General features: G+C 40.0%; 1 protein-coding gene across 4 annotated transcripts in view; it reads left to right on the top strand.

Annotated features, from left to right (window-relative positions):
- Positions 1-13,240, top strand: part of Armh4 (armadillo like helical domain containing 4) — a 186,041-nt gene extending 172,801 nt beyond the window's left edge. For all 4 annotated transcript variants that reach the window (XM_021249211.2, XM_004871096.3, XM_087210145.1 and 1 more), the window contains 3 exons: positions 487-518; positions 6,174-6,308; positions 6,560-13,240. In XM_021249211.2, coding sequence (XP_021104870.2) covers positions 487-518; positions 6,174-6,308; positions 6,560-6,625 — 233 coding nt within the window. In that variant the 3' untranslated portion in view covers positions 6,626-13,240. The remainder of the gene's footprint in view (positions 1-486; positions 519-6,173; positions 6,309-6,559) is intronic.
- The last annotated feature ends 4,166 nt before the right edge of the window (positions 13,241-17,406 follow it).

Genomic DNA, 17,406 nt, shown 5'->3' with positions numbered 1-17,406 from the left:
AATGCAATTGCAAGTGTGTCTCTTTGGAGCCAGGGCTGGGCTGCCCTGCCCTGCCCTTTGCCCTCTCCTACCTTCTTCTCTGCTCTCTGACATTATGCAAGTGCAGCATTCTCACTGAGTTTAGAAACCAAGAGAGATGAGGAATGAGGCTAAAGGAAAATGTCAGAGGAAAAATGAACAAGATACTTGCAAGGTGATTTCCTGTATGTTTTCTCAGATCTCCTCCAAAAGCATTTAATAATAAATGAAAAAACACTTAACAAACAAAAATATTCTCTGCTCATCTAATAAGGATGTGAGGGAGGTTGTGTTTTCAGTTGCATTTCTGAACAAGCGGGAGTAAAAGCAAGACCATTGCTGTCATTACATTAATACTATTGACATTTTCACTGTATTTTGGACAAAAATTCCTTCAATGTATTAGATTAATACTATGAAATATAAGTAAAAGATGGCAATTTATATTTTATTCTCTGATTTTTCTAGTGAGAAGCTGGATGGAAAAACTCAAAGACAAGGTAAGAAAAGTCTTCTTTTCTTCTGGAGTTATCTTGCAGGGCATACACCTTTGGGAAACAGATGTTAAAGTAGTGGAACTTTGTTGTTCTGATTCTGCTTCTCTGTGCAAACATATAGGGCCCCTTCCAGGTGCCCAGTAAGAAAGACTTCCCCTTTAACTTCCTTTCTGTAGAACACAGGAGGCACCTTATTCTTCATAGCACCATTCATACTTACAAAGGTAAAAGAATTTATCTTGGTTGGTGTGTGCCACTGAATAATATCCTTAAGATACCGAGGTGGACTTTCTTTTAGAGAATTTCACAGTGCTATCCAGTTCTGTCTGGCATTTCTTGTCCCACTGTGAGCTAAGAAAGTAGGTATGTAGCTTATCATAGTGCTGCTTCCCACCAAGTGTTAATGAGCTGACCCATCTGGACAACCAGCGGTGGAAAAATATTTTTCTCTGGTATTAATTCTGCCTAGGTAGTGACTGACAATATTAACTTCCTCCCAGGCTCATATTTTCATTTTCTTTTGACTTTAAACCCTTTCCAGAGTTTCACTTTTGGTTAGTTCATAATTTTAAACTGGAATTACTCATAAAAATATTTGATGGAGTTAGGATTCCTTGGTGTGGCCAAGTCAGATTCCATTAGCATAACCCAGATCAGATTTAAGTGGGGTTTCAGTTAAAATGAAACCTTTTTTTTTTTTTGTTCCGGGGATTGAACTCGGGACCTTGTGCTTGCGAGGCAGGCGGCAGCACTACTGAGCTAAATCCCCGGCCCAAAATTGAAACCTTTTTAATGCTCAGATGTTGAGTTACTTCCAATTTTCCAGTTTCAGTATATTTCATTTATGATATTACATGTATTTTTCATTCTTTGGAGTCAATTTTTCCATATTTGAATTATTAATATTTAGTTATAGCTTAATGGTAAAGAATAAAAGGGAACATTCAGTTGCAAATAAAATTATGTAACTTATTTTCACTGTTATTTTTGCTGCTTCTCACTAAGACTTCTTAGCATATATGCAGTTTAGGAGGACAAGACTGTTTTGTGGTCATATACATTAAAATTGGTGTTGAAAACGTTTAGGCTGTGGAGGCAGGTGAAAACAACTCTGGTATTTATAATAGATCCATTTGTCCAAAGAGGATATGCTCAGATAGACTGAGAAAACCTTGGGTGAAGAAGACTTGTAAATTTAGAATTGCATGAATTTACATTGGTAGTCCTTCTTGTTATTTGTCAGGGGAAATCAAGATAATCTAGGAACCCAAAAGTCACTGTTTTTGTAGAAAAATATCCTTCTGAATTACCAAAAAGGACAAAAACATTTAAGAAATAAATTTTGGCATATAATTGCTCTAAAGTTTGCTGCTGCAGACTTAATTACCTGAATATTCTCATCATTCTCTTTAAAAATTTGTGCAGCTTTAGGAAAGTTAGTATGTTCTATTTCTCTAAAGCTTTCGTTCAGAAATCTGGTACCTTGTCACTGCTTCTTCTTGTTTTGAAGTTTCTCCAGCTCTTTTTTCCAATTTCTTCAGGAATATTTTTTTTAGTATGTCTTAATTTTTAAAAAATTCGGAGAAGAATGAAGTTGAGATAGCAAAGTGGTTGTCTTATTTAATGTCTACATCTTCTGATTCCTTCTTGGAGGAACACATTCTAATCTTCCCATATCCCTCCTTCATTCATGCTTGAAATAATGTATGCTCACACTGCTGTGTCTGCATTTCAAACCTAGAATGTGTATCTCTCTCTTCCTTCTTTTCTCACTCCCTTCCCTACGTATCCTCTGTAAGAATCTTGCTAGTCATCATCTTTAGAAACTACTTCCAAGTGTAACAGTTATCTCTTTGATGAAAGCCACAGAATCCCTTAGAAATGTAAACTAAGCTATGTATTAAATTGGCCTCTTCAGCCAAGCCAGTACTTTCTTTCTTTCTTTTTTTTTTTGGTACCGGGGATCGAACTTGGGTCCTTGTGCTTGCCAGGCAGGTGGCGGAACCACTGAGCTAAATCCCCAGCCCAGTACTTTCAATTTGGTTTCATTAATTGTTCCAGACAGTAGTACCTCAGTTCGCCAACTTAATTCTTCCCATGATTATTTATTTGCAGAAATCAGAATGGTGGAATGGAGTTGGCAACCAGAATCATGGAAAGAATTAACTGTGAACTTGAATTCGTGAACTGAGGCACCACTGTATTGGGTTTCTATGAATTATCCAAGCTCTAGAAAGTTCTCAGTTGTTCATTTTGTTGTTGAGTCTTTCCATACTAGTTAGGGTTAAGATTAGCTCTGAACGACAGACAACCCTCCGCGACAGTGGCTTGGGCCACTGGTTCTCATGGACTAATCTGGTGATGACAGTAAAGGACTGATGGAGAATGACAGTGACGGGCTCAGACTGCTTCTGTCTGCTGCGGCACTGCTTACAGCCTTCATTCCCAAGGTCATGCCATGGTCCTGGATGGCAGCTGCAAACACACTGTGTCCAATTCTAGTCAGAAGTAAGGAGGGGAAAGGGGAGGCTGTCACTGCTCCTTCCTCCTTGAAAGTACTGTACAAGCCAGGCACGCTGGTGCACATCGGTGAGCCCGGCACTCTGGGCGGCTGAGGCAGGAGGCTCACAAGTGGGAGCCCAGCCTGGACAGTCTAGTGACTTAGTGAGATCCTATCTCAATTTATATTTTGAAGTAAAAAAGGGGTAGGAGTGTAGTTCAGAGCAAAGGCCCTGTGTGCAATTTCTGGTACCGTAAACAAAACAAAACAAACAGAAAACAAAAAGTAAGTGCAGAATGAGGCCCTCTGTCATTCTTAAGGAGGGGAATAAATACTCTGCTGCCCTCTTCCAGACCGTGTCTTAGACTTGCATGGACCAGTAACATATCAGCTTCTTGCTGAAATTTATTACCTGGCCATGTCAAAATTCAGGGAAGGCAGGGAGCAGTGATCTTTATTATGTGCCCAGCCCAGAACCAGAAGCTTTATAGCTAGAGTAAGGGAAATGGACACTGAGGGACAGGAGAGTGACCTTCAATAACCCTAGAGCTCTTGGTTAAAAGTCCAAGTTGGTGAGGCTTGTGAGGTAGACCCTAACTTGGCTACCCAGTGATGCAGTTTCCCAATACCTAAACTGCTTCTTAAAATGGGAGGCACAGTAACAGTTTAAACTGTGTGACAAAGGCCAGCCCTTTTGTCCGGTCACCCAATGCGTCCTGCGTCCATCAAACGAATGCCTCAGGTTACACTGCATGGCAGCGGTTTGCAGTGTGCACCAGTGCAGCAGCACTGAGCTTGTTAGAAATGCAGATTCTCAGCACCTGCCTTAGCCCCCTGGGCCCAGGATCTGTGTAGCAGCAGGTCTGGCAGGGGTGCTGATGCATGCAATGGCCGGTCAGGTTGGTCTTGCAAAAGGCTGAATATCATCCACTGATGTGCATTTCTGAAAAGCTCCATCGACTGGATTTAACCTCAGTCATTATCCGTGTTTCAATATGCAGACTTGTATTGCCATGCACTGGGAATGCTAATTTTTAGAAATCCATATTTCTGGCAAGGGCAGCAAAAAATTTTTTATTTCCCAGTTTTCGTATGTGGAAAATTACACAGTTTTTATAAGCCTTAAGCGGAGCTTAGAAAAAGTTGGGGCTTCTGTGAAGCATATTATTGTGTTGAAAAATGACTGGGCTTTGTTTCTCAGGGAAAAAATACTTAGTATGCTGATGAGAAATGCCATTGTTCCCAGATTAATGGGAAAATTTCCATGTTTTGCCCTCATTTAAGACTCTTGAAGGCAGAGGGAGTAAATGAGGGAGCAGGCTGTGCACAAGAAGAGGATGCCACTTTTTTGTAAGGTCTCATCTCTTTCTCCTTTCACCTCTAGAAATGTTGGAGAAACATCACAATTTGCAAACATCAGCCTTTTTGGACAATTTTATTCTCTCTCTCTCTGTTTTTGGATCATTCTGAAAGATACAGGAAATAGTTTGAGCTCTATTAGAAATTTAAGGCAAATTAACGAATGGTCTCCCTCTTCCAAGTAATGCTCATCTAAAGTATTTATTTCAGCTGTTAAAATTTTAATTGTTCATGTATTTTGTCTGGATCAGTTTTTAGGGAGGCAAACCTGTGAAAAGCCTCTGGGTTGGTACATCCCCTCTAGCCCATTACGGGACTTAGGAGCCAGGGTGCAGGGATGGTTCTCAGTACAGTTACAGTGGCCTTGCCCCAGGCTTTGCTGGGTCCTGAGCTACTTTCTCAAGCCCAGGAATGTATGGGGCTCAAACTACTCTTTTAGGACTGAGGTATCCATAGTGACCCTCGGGAATGTTGAAGACATCACATGGGTTTGATACCTTCACACTCTTTTGGGCCAGCATGCAGGATCATTGCTGGGAGTGATCTTTGTGCCCCTTTCTATCCCTGCCTTTCTTTGGGTCTGGGGACACTCAGAATCCTCTCCTAAGTCCCAGCTTTGGTCCTGTCCGTGGGGAAGATCTTTCCATTCTTAGAAACCAGACTGTCCATTATAGGAGCACTCTTCCTGTCCTTGTCGTTTCTGCCTTTGTTCCAACCTTTAACACCTCCTCTCCTCCTTTTCTCTTTCCTCTGCAGGCCCTTTTCTTCTTGTTTTCAGCTAATCTCACCTTTACTTTCTTACCATATTGGAGGACAGAGAGAGAGAGAGAGAGAGAGAGAGAGAGACAGACAGACAGACACCACAGTCGAGGCCCTTCTTCTGGCCTCCAAGGAACACAGTGTTCCAGAGAAACTTCATCCCCCTTTAAGCCCCACTCAGGCCATTTCCAATTTAGAGCATTTTGATTGTCCTGGCGTTCTCAGACACTCACATTGTGAGACTGAACAACAGTTACTCCATTTTGTACTCCATTTTGTAATAGGGCCCCAACTTGTCTGCTTCTGTTACAGATCACCAGGTAGACATCGAGTTCCAGGGATGTGCTTGTTGTTGTGCCAGGAAGGTCTGTTGTGTGCATAGTGTTCCATCATGCTTGCCCAACTCCATATCTGAATATGTTATCTTAAGAGCAATCTGTAAACGTTCCTTCTGCGTTTTGCTTCTGTATTTCTGCTTGCCAACTTCCCTCTAGCGTCTCCTATGGAAGGACCTCAGGCTCTGAGCCAGGTGCCTCTCTAAGCTTGGTGCTTGGAGAGTGCCGTCTGGCTAGACTAATAAAGGTCTGTTCTACAACTTGTCCGGTGTGTTCCCTCCCGGGTGATCTTCGCTGTAGTCAGCTCCTTGGAGCTGTTTGGTAAGGCCCACGGTCTTACAACATCATCTGTCTTTTTTTGTTTGTTTGTTTTTAAATTTTTTTTTCATCTGTCTTTAATACAAATTATATTTCTGGCATCAGAAACTGATGTTGACAAATGTGCATATGCAAGTGTCTGGAGAGGCCACTAGATCTTGCTGATTTATTTCAGTACTTACTCTTAAGCATTTGAAATATTCCTCCAAATTGTCATACCTCTCTCACTGCTACTTTTTCCTAAGAACAGTAGCTTCTATATTCCATTATATTTTATAATAAAGTAGACAGAAGATGCAAAGCATCTGAAAACCTGCTGCTACTCCGGAGAAGCAAGGACCCCAGCCAGTCTGTTCAGCACCCTGATGCATGTTTCTTTGTCTGCAGGCTGGCTACATGTCTGGGATGCTGGTGCCTATAGGAGTGGGGATAGCTGGAGCCTTGTTCATCTTGGGAGCACTCTACAGCATTAAGGTTATGAATCGCCGAAGGAGAAATGGCTTCAAAAGGCATAAAAGAAAGGTATGGAACCAACAAGAGCAAAGCCTAACTGGTTTCAGAACATTCTTCCCTTATGCTTACCTAATTTGCTTAATAAAGCACATGAGGTTTAATGCTGCATGAACAGTATATACTGATGTGCCCAGTGGTTGGGATTAGCTGCTGTGGGCCTGAGTTGGGTGTTTGTTACTGTGCTCTTTAAAGTGGCTGTTCCCCAGCTTGGTTCTGCAAGAGAAAGAATTTAATGTTTTTCTGTTTTCTCTTTTTAACAGAGAGAATTCAGCAGCATGCAAGATCGAGTAATGCTCTTAGCCGACAGCTCTGAAGATGAATTTTGAATTGGACTTTGGTTTCATTAGGATAGTCAATGATGTTATTATTTTATTTTTATTTTGAGGCAAAACAACAACAACAACAATATCATGCCACACTGCTGCTACAAGGCTGTCAGTCCTAGTATCTGCTGGATAGTAGATTTTTCTTGTTCTGAGCAGAAAAGGCATGCTGTAAACTAAATGTAACACACGGTATTTGGTTTGCTGTAGTGAATTTCCCATCATCACGGGCTGCAGTTTATAAACACAGCACACATGTTGTTCAGTAAAAGTAGTGGGATGACGTAGAGTAAATATTTTGTAGTTTTCCATGGTTTGGATCACCTGAATTAAGCGTAATGATTGTTGCCGCCAGGCATGCTTGACTTTGAAATAGAAATTTTAACAAAGAGTAACTTCTCATAATCACACTCTATCTACTTGAAATTGTAGGCTTGTGGGCCGTGGTACATCTTGCATTTGCATTAAAATCAGCATCTACTTGGAATGAAATTTTTTTTGTCAAGAGCTCTCAGCACATTAGCATTGCTATCTGTAGATTTCTGTGTATCTCTCTATATACTTCAGTCTCCTACTTTTATTATTTTCACCTTCTGTCATATTCTCTGTCTTGGCAAGGAAAGAAGTGCACTAGAAACAATACATTAAATGACTCTTAATAATGTGCTTGCTCTCTTAAATAGAATGTATGATTATGTCCATCAGGTCTATCCATAGAGTCTTATATTTATCATGAAAAGGTATTCTTTTTGTGTGCCATCTGACTTTCGCAAGAAGAAATGAGGAAGAAATCAAGATGAGGGTGAGCAAGCTCCCAGAGCATTTATCTCTGCTGTTTGGCTCTCAGCTTGTGTGACCGCCACACGAGTAATTTAGAATATTGCTTCTCCACATCTGTTTTTCTTGTCTATGGAAGAAGTGAGCCACCATTTGTCCTTTTTTGGAATGATTAGGAAAAATGCCTTCTGTGGCAGGAGGAGGCTCAGTGGCCAGAGTCCTAGTGCACAGCAGAGCTCATGGAAAGCTAGCCTCTCTCTAGGCATCCACTCCGGGCACAGGGACTGTGCTAGATCCTGATATGTGAGTCCCTGCCTGGTACCAAGTAGGGCATTCAGGTACCCTATTCGAATCTGGGCCTTTTGGACTTGTAGTTAGTTGAGTTTTGCGATAGAGGCCTGGCTTATTTCCATGGCAAGATAAAGGTTCCTGAGACTACTGTTACTATGGAGAATTCATTGTGTTTATTATTGCCTGTGCTGCTGTGTTCAGGGAAGTCAAACAGAGCTTTCTCATAGCTATGGGGTGAGGTGGGACATATATTTCTATTTCCCATTTGACTGAAATTGGAACTGAAGAAGAGATGGGAAACGGTTATCCAAAGTTATACCAAGGGAGAAACAATATAGATCTCCCTGGGATATAAAACCACATTCCCTGTCTTCAGTTCAGGGCTTTTTCTGGGTATCTGGAGGAAGCAGTGACATTTCAGAGTCCTTCTTTAAAATCAAAGTTCTAAAGAAGTAGCTGCTTGGTGAAGGAGCATTTGATAGGAGCTTCTGCCTTTGTTAAATGGTGAATGATGCTGCACTAATTTCTCTCTTATACATAAACTAAACCATCACCTGTAGGGAACCAATAGGGAAAACTTCCTACAACCCATTCTTGAGTGATGGCTGGATCACAAGAATGTTTTCATTAAGTAATTTTAACTCTTTTTGCCCAGAGAAGCATGCAAGCGTGTGCAAAATTGATAGACAAATGAAAATCTCTGTACTTAGTGGTTGGCAAATAAGCTCAAGGTCAGATTTTAAACATGGAATTCAGAACCAGGACACTCATAAGTGGTGTGTAATTTCATGAGTAGAGACACCTTGATATTACACAGGGGACTCTTTCATTGTCTAAGAGCAACCTTTGGCTGTAAGTACTCCTCCAGTCGGGAGGAAGTGGGAGCCAGGTGCCATTACTGTCTGCATTCTTGACAAGCTGTGTGCAGAGAACAAACAATAAGTGCAAAAATCTGGCAAACCGGGAGAGATGCTGATAGCCCTGATGCTTGGAATGGACCTTCTGTAGCCTTCACTAGGTCAGGGCTAGTAGCTCGACTCTGCACTCTGTAGTATAATAAAGTCACAAATAACAGGCACGTTTTCATTCCTCCAGCGAGCTGTGGGGAGGGCACATCTTGGATTTAGGGCTGAGCAGAAATGTCTCTGCACCCTTTCAGGGGACACGTGTCTGTTAAAGGGAAAGAGTGTACTTAGATCATAGTAGGTTTCTGTACAAACCCATTTAAACATCTGGATGAAGAAAAGGTTCTGTGCACATAAATTAGACTGTCATTCAGTCTTAGGAAATCTTGTCATTGTGACAGTAGGTGTGAGGTTAGAGGACAGGATGCTAGGAAGCTAATCACACAAAGATGAGTGCTGCAGGGTTCCAATCCTCTGAGGTATCTAATAAAATAAACTCATAGAAAGAGGTAAAATGGGCCAGGGATGTAGCTCAGCGGCAATAGCGCCTGCCTGGTCCTGAGTTTGATCCCCGGTACCAAGAAAAAAAGAAAGAGCTTAAAATGCAGGTTGCCAGGAACAGAAGTGAGTGTATGTGTGTGTGTGTGTGTGCGTGTGTGTTGGTGGGGAGTGGGAAGGAATGGGTCAATTGGTCTAAAGTTACAATTTTGCAAGATGAATTCTAGAGGTCTGCTGTACAACATAGCACCTATAGTTAACAACATTGTATTGTGAGCTTAAGAGGCCAGATCTCTTGCTGTGTTGTTAGAAAGAAAGAAAGATAAAAGGAGAAAGAAAGAAGGAAGCAGGGTGAGGGGAAGGAAAAAAAGACAAAGCCAAGCAAGACCTTGTGGGAAGAGGCCCTTTCCCTGGTCCTGATATCCAGTGAATCACACCTGCCATAGTGGAGAAAGGAAAATGAAAGAAAGGTGGAAGCTATTAGAAAGGAATGGAAGGCTGGGATGGAGAGAAAGGGTTTCTTCTATGCCCTGATGTCCTTTTCTATGATCAGAAGACAATGTTTTCCTTTTAAGTCTTTTAAAGTTATTCTCTTCTGTAAACTGCTTCTTTAAGAAGCTGCTAGCTTAATTTATACGCAGCATTTGGAGTTAATTAGGATCCCAGGGTAGCAGATTCCCTTAGTAATGCCTCAGCCTTGGCTGAAGTTCATCAACTGTCTCACTGCAGTTTTCCAGAAATGCTTTCTTAAATTACCTGGATCTTGTATCTTGCTCAAAAACGTTGTGAGGAAATGTTTAAAGCAAAGTTTCAGAGTACCTTTGAAGTGGTTTTAGTATAGTCAAACAAAGCTGGCTCTTCATTGCATGATTTTATTTTATTAACTTTTTGTGGTGCTGGGATAGAGCCCAAGGTCTCATGCCTGCTGGACAATTGCTCTACCACTGAGCTAGACTCCCAGCTTTCATTTCATCAGTTTTTAAAGCTAAAACTTAAAAGTCAAAATATGAAGATGAAAATAATATGGAGCAGTGTAAAGCATTCTGAAAGCCCAATGCTCGCCTCTCTCTGTCTCTCCTTCCTGTGCAAGCCCAAATGAAACACCTCATTTAGAATTACAGCCATAACTCAGGGAGGAAGAATCAAATCACCCACAGGCATTGTGATTTCTGTGCATATGAATAATCAATGTTCCTACCAGCTGCCAAAAAGCAGCATTGGAAAACAAGATATATTATTGGGTGTGAGTTTATAGCCATGTGGCTTTTAAAAAGACAGGCTTTGTTATGACCTCAGAGAAATCTGTAAAGGCAGGATTACAGTTGAAGAAAGCAAGCTGTCCTTTTTCCGTTATGTGAAGGATGGTAATAAAGAAAGAAATACGGGTAGATGAAGATGGAAGGAAAACAATAATACAAGACAAATGTAAAAATGGCCCAAAACCTAAGAACAGTTGATGGTGAACCTTTTAGAGCTTTCAGTGATGATAAACAGCCCAGCGTGGGACATGTGTCATAGGTTTGCCACCACTGCCCTAGAATGTGCTACAGGAGGCCAAATTCTGAATGATCATACTTAAAAATGTTATAAAGATAAGCAAAGAGGAGAATGCAGTAAGCAAGATCATTAGCAAGTAAAGGCACCATAAAGCTACAAAAATCTATTTGCTTCCATCTTTTCCACCAAAGAAAATTACCCTGCAATAAATAGGTGGAATGAATATACATAGTTGGGAAGGAATTGAAGCCCAGGATGAATGAGGAGATGAAAGGTGCGTGCTTACTTTAAATGAGCTGAGACACACTTAAACATCTTCCGTAATTACACAGACTTCTAATGACTGAATGTAAACGTCTAGGAATGGGAAATAATTCGAAAACAAAATGATGGGATTGACTTAATAAAAGTCCCATATTTGTACATTTAGTTCCCTCATAAGACAAACATCTCCTTTTTGGGGTAGCTGTTAGGCTCATAAGCTGGATATGGGCTAAGAGACATCTAATTATGTTAACTCTAGTAATTATAAACCTTGGCAGTCAACATGGCTGGAAAAATAATTCTGTTGCTTAATTTCTACGTGGAGAGAAAAAAGTCTGCATTTATTTTGTAAGCCACTGTGATATAAATGCAATGGGAATATCCTGTTTGGAGTAATAAGTATGTCTAACTTCCTATTAATTAACCTGTTTCTATTATGTGCTTACAGGATAAAGAGAAACACGAAAGGAAGGAAGGAAATGGGGGGTGGTTCTTCTAGGAAATGACAACAAAATCATCCTTATTTCCTTTTTCATGTAAGAGATAAAGGAGGAAAAGTTCAAAATAGTCTTGTAATTGAACCAATAAAATTCCAAAGGTCTGGGACTACAGGTGTAGCTCACTGGTAGAGTGTAGAGTGGTAGAGTGTTTGCCTAGCATGCATTAGGTCTGAGTTTGATCCCCAGCACCACAAAAAGTTCAAAACAACAATAACAACACCCAGAGGTCTGAGTCCAGGGGATCTGAGGATGGCTGGAGATTCTATCTTTGTTAAACCTTGAGCCGGTCAACATATTGTTTCTTTCTGAATCAGTATTAATTGAATACCTTTGATGTGTTGGACAGTGTGTGAGGTGTAGGAGACCAAGAATAGCAAGATACATACAGTCCATGACCAGAAAGAATTTAGAGAGCCATAAGGGGGAGAGTAAATGCATAATTTTATCCCAGCGTTGCTATGAGATCCATAAAAGCAATATCCGTTCTTACAAGAAGACTGGGAATGTTTATCCAGAGCAGGTAACGTCAAATGTGAGGCTGGGCAGGGTGAGTATGGGTTAGTGAGGTACAGGAAACAATGGGATGCATGTTCTAGCAGTGAGCCATGTCAAAAAGAGGGGTTAGTTAAGCACTGTGGGGTGCTGGTTCTGCTCGGGCATGAGGATGGGGCACTGGGGGATGTGTGGTGTGAAGTGGACTGATTCTGAAGTCTTCCAGATCATGCCAAGGAAGTGGGACTTTATTCTGAGGCCAGTTAGAAATCATGAGTGTCATGCTGAGAAGTGATATGATCAGGCTAGAGGCCATAGGAAGACTGAAATGGGAAGGTTGGTGTTAGGAGTTAGGGACACCAGTCAAGGTCAAGACTGGCAAAACAATGCAGGTGAGAGATGACCGTTTTCCGACCAAGGTGCAGGAGAGAATTATGGGGGTGGGGGTGGATCCTGGAGGTGTCCAGGAGGAGATGGTGAATGGTAGGACTTGGGGACTGGTTAGATGTGGGGACAATGGAAAAGGAAACCAGGGTCACGGGCTGACTGAGGGCCCTCAGATATCATGGAAGCCAGTGTCCCACCTCATGAAGGTACTGGCTATTATTCCAGCAGGTCCAGGCCTAAGAAAAACAACAATTCTGCCAAAAATGTATCAGTGGCTTTAACTTTCTACAAAGTTTATAAGCATGTGCTCATTCTGTTACTTTCAATAGTAGGTGCCAAGAAATAACTTTAATAGAAGTTAAACATCTGAAAAAACCTCCAAATATCTCCAGTTACTTTGGTTGAATCCTAGCTTTGAGTGACTATCTAGGATCCGATTGGTTTGTAAAGATCAGTACGAGACTTTCATATTATTTGGCATGAAAGCCAAGGGTCAGTATATTGTTTTGCTTGAAAACAAATCCCAGAAGCTCCTTCTCACGGCAGTCTGTGGGAGTATGAGGTCAGGTTTGGAGGTGTGGCCAGAGTGTCCAGGCCCCAGGTCCCAGAGCTGTGTGGATTCTGGGGCTTTTGACAGTTGTCATGGACAACCATCAAGTAGCTTATCTCCCTTAGCATATGAAAAATAAGTCAAATTTTGCATGGTTGCCATATCAACATCAGCACAGGGCTGGTTCTGGAGGCCCTCAGTGACGACAGCATGGAATTGAAGAAAAGCAGGAAAGCATTAGAAATAAATATCACCTCAATTCCACTCCCAGAGATAACCAGCGTTAACAATTTCAGCTATATTTTTCTAATTTTTTCTGTGTATTTATGATGTTTTATATGCTTAATTTTACACAAAATCTGGATCATAGTTTACATGCTATTTTGTTACCTCTCTGTTGCTACTATTTCTCATGATTGTCTTAAAAGGAATAAATAAAAGGAAAAGCTTGTGAAAATGTTGTGGTTGTATTTGAATAAACAAGCTGTGTTTCATCATTAGATTTTTTAAAGCATTTGATGGTCTATGACTGTTCACTTCCATCAAGATGCTTCTATATGATATAAATGAAAACACAGTTAAAAGGAGAAATCTTCATAACTGGAACATCCATTGGGAAATGACATCTTCCTGTGCCCTGAGGGGTTAGAGGACACTTTACTATCTTTGCATTTGCCCTCAAAGCAGATATTTAAAGTTTTAAAAATGAAACAGGCTGAATTACCACAAGGGTAGGGGATACTTAGCATTGTGAGAAATATTGGGAAGACAGGTACTTCACTGTGGTGATCTAAATTAATTAAACTTGCTTGGATCAACTCTCTTAAATCTAATTGGTATTTTTGTGTCATTTATTATTTTTGGTTGCACATATTTTCTTTTTTTTCTTAATTTTGTTAGTACATTTTAGGTGTACAATATAATGACATTCATCATTGGAAATTTGCACCTTTACATAATCTCTCTTGGTTCTTATTTTTTCCCCATTCCCCTGCCCTCCCTTCAACCCCTCCATTCCTCCCTATTTACAAAGACTTTGTTCCCATTATCTCATATTAATTCCTTTCCCTTCTTTCCTTTACCCTATGCCTCCCACTTCCCCTTCCCCTTTGCCCCCTTTCTTCCTATTTCATTATCTATTATACCTTTTAGTCCTTATTTACACTTTCAGATTCTCATGCTAGAGAAACTATTCAGTATTTACACATGTGTGTCCTATTTATTTCACTTAAGAGTATCACTTCAATGTGCATCCATTTAGCTATAGATGTCTCTAATTTCTCATTTTTATGGCTGAGTAGTACTCCATTTTAAAAAAACACACCACATTTTCTTTATCCAGTCTTCAGTTGATGGGCAATTGGGCTGCTTCCAAGTTTTAGCTATTACAAATTGTGCTGCTATGAACATGGGTGCACATATATCACTGTGGTAGGATTCTTTTAATTCTTTGGGGAAGATACTCAGCAGGGGAATAGCTTGGTCAAACGGGACTTCCAGTCCTGGTTCTTTGAGGTATCTCCATACTGATTTCCATAGTGGTTGCACCAGTCGATACTCCCACGAGCAGTGGAGCAGGGTTCCTCTTTCCCCACAGTCCCGCCAGCATTTGTTATTGGTTGATTTCATGATGGCAGCCATTCTTTCTGGGGTGCAGTGGAATCTCAGCTTTGTTTTCATTTGCATCTCTCAAATGACCAGTGATGTTGAACATTTTTTCATGTTTATTTGCTATTTCTACTTCCTTGTGTAAGAAATGCCTGTTCATTTCAGATGCCCATTTTTGTGTTGGGTCTTTAAATTTGGGAGGTCTGATTTTTTTTAAGTTCTTTATAGATTCGAGATAGTAGACCTTTGTCTGAGAAACAGCAGGTGAAAATGTTTTCCCACATTATGGGTTGTCTCTTCACTCTGTTGGTGGTTTCTCTTGCTGTGCAGAAGCGTTTTACTATGAAGAGATTCCATTTGTTGATTGTTTGTGCTAATTCACAAGCAACTGAGATTTTTTTCATAAAATCTTTTCTTACACCAATGTCTTCAGGAGTTCTACCTAACCCCTGTTCCAACTGGTTCAGCTTTTCTGTTTTAATATTTAGATCTTTAATCCATTTTGATTTTAGTTTAGTGCATGGTGAGAGATATAGGTCTAGTTTTAATCTTTGGTAAGTTGAAACCCAATTTTTCTGGCACCGTTTATTAAAGAGGCTATCTTTCCTCCAATGAGGGTGTTTGGTTCCTTTGTTGAAGATGAGGTGGCTAAGTATGTCTGGAGTTGTTTCTGCATCTTCTAATCTGTTCCACTGGTTTTCAGGTCTGTTTCTTTGCCAGTACCATGCTGTTTTTATCACAGTAGCTTTGTAGTATAGTTTCAGGTAGGGGATTGTGATACCCCCTGCCATGTCTCTGTTACCTAGAATTGCTTTTGCTATTCTGGGTCTCTTCTTGTTCCAAATGAATTTTTGGACTGCTTTCTTAAGGTCCTGGAATTTCAATTAGGATTGCATTGAATCTATATAACAATTTTGGAAGTATGGCCATTTTCATTATGTTGATGCTTCCTACCCAGGAGCAAAGGATGTCATTCCATTGTATGATATTGTTTTCAGTCTCTCTTTTCAGAGTGCTATAGTTTTCAGAGAAGAGGTCTTTGATTTCTTTTGTTAGGTTGATTCCTAGGTATTTCAGTTTTTTGGATGCTATTGTGAAAGGAATTGTTTACCCTATTTCTGTTTCAGTGAGTCTGTTGTTCGTGTAGAGGAAAGCTATTGATATTTGTGTTTTGACTTTGTATCCAGCTACTTTATTGAATTTTGTTATTAAGTCTAGAAGACTTTTGGTGGAGTTCTTGAGGTCTTCTATATAGAGTATCATGTCATCTGCACATAATGACAATTTGACTTCTTTATTTCCTATCTTTATTCTTTTTATTTCTTTTTCTTGTCTAATTGCCATGGCTAATGTTTCCAAGAGTATATTGAACAGGAGTGCTGATAGTGGACACCTTTGTCTTGATCGTGCTTATAGTGTGAAGGAGTTCAGCTTTTGACCATTTAATATGATACTGGCTGTTGGTTTTTCATAGATGGCTTTTATCAGCTTGAGGTAGAGACAATCTATTCCAATTTTTTATAGGGTTTTTATCATAAATGGATGTTGGATTTTGTCCAATGTTTTTCTGCATCTATTGAGATGATCCCATGGTTTTTGTCTTTGGCTTTATTGATATAGTGTATTACATTAATTGGTTTGTGTATATTGAACCATCCCTGAATCCCTGGGATGAATCCCACTTGGTCAGGGTGTGTGATCTTCTTGATGACCTTCTGCATTCCATTTGCTAGTATCTTTTTAAGGATTTTTGCACCTGTGTTCATTAGTGAGGTTGGCCTATAGTTCTCTTTTTTGGTTGGATCTTTCTCTGCTTTGGGGACCAAGGTGATGCTTGTTTCCAGGAATGAATCTGGGAGTATTGCTTCCCTTTCAATTTCATTGAAGAGTTTAAACAGTAGGGACAGTAGTTCCTCTCTAAATGTCTTGTAGAATTCAGCAGTGAAGCCATCAGGACTTGGGCTTTTCTTAGTTGGTAAGTTTTTCATTACGTTTTCAATTTCATTGATTGATATTGGATTGTTTAGAATTTTTAGGTCTTCTTTGTTCAACTTTGGTAATTCATATGTATCTAGGAATCTGTCCATTTCTTCTGTGTTTTCCATCTTATTGGCATATAGGTTCTCAAAGTTGGTATTGATGATCCTCTGGATTTCTGCTGGGTCCATTGTAATTTCATCCTTATCATTCCTAATTGCATGGATTTGGGCCTTTTCTTTCCTTTTTCTGACAAGGTTGGCTAAGGATTTGTCAATTTTGTTTATTCTTTTGAAGAACCAACTCTTGGCTTCATTGATTTTTTGTATCATCCTATTAGTCTCCATTGCATTGATTTCTCCTCTGATCTTTATAATTTCCTCCCTTGTATGAGCTTTGGGTTTATCCTGCTCTTCTTTTTCTAGAAGCTTGAGGTTCAGCATCAGGTTGTTTCATTGGGCTTGCTCTGTTTCCCTAATATGAGTATTCACTGCTATGAATTTCCCTTGTAAGACTGCTTTCATTGTGTCCCACAGATTCCGATATGTTGTATTGTCATTGTCATTTGATTGTGGGAACTGTCTGATTTCTTCTTTAATTTCCTCTGTGACCCACTGGTTATTCAGAAGTGTGTTGTTCAAATTCCATGTTTTTATGAAATTCTTGTGGTTTCTTTTGCTATTGATCTCCAATGTTATTGCTCTATGGTCTGATAATATACAGGGGATAACTTCAATTCCTGTGCCCTTACTTAAACATCTTCTATGAGCGAGTATGTGGTCTATTTTGGAGAATGACCTGTGTGCAGCTGAAAAGAATGTGTATTCTGATTTTGTGGGGTGGAACTCTGTAAATATCTGTTAAGTTCATTTGTTCAAGAGTTTTTTTGAGTTCTAGTGTTTTGTTGCTTATTTTTTGTCTGGTTGATCTATCTATTTGTGTGGGTGGAGTATTGAGGTCCTCCACTACTATTGTGTTAGTGCTTATTTGATTTTTCATGTGCATTAGTATTTGTTTTATATAGTTGGGTACACTAGT

The sequence above is a fragment of the Heterocephalus glaber genome, unplaced genomic scaffold, assembly GCF_053883595.1.
Source record: "Heterocephalus glaber isolate CG9 unplaced genomic scaffold, H.glaber_assembly_v1.0 deba00001118, whole genome shotgun sequence".
In the NCBI taxonomy this organism is placed as follows: Eukaryota; Metazoa; Chordata; class Mammalia; order Rodentia; family Bathyergidae; genus Heterocephalus; species Heterocephalus glaber.
Note: the sequence above shows the minus strand (reverse complement) of the source record. Positions and strands in the feature narration are given on the sequence as shown.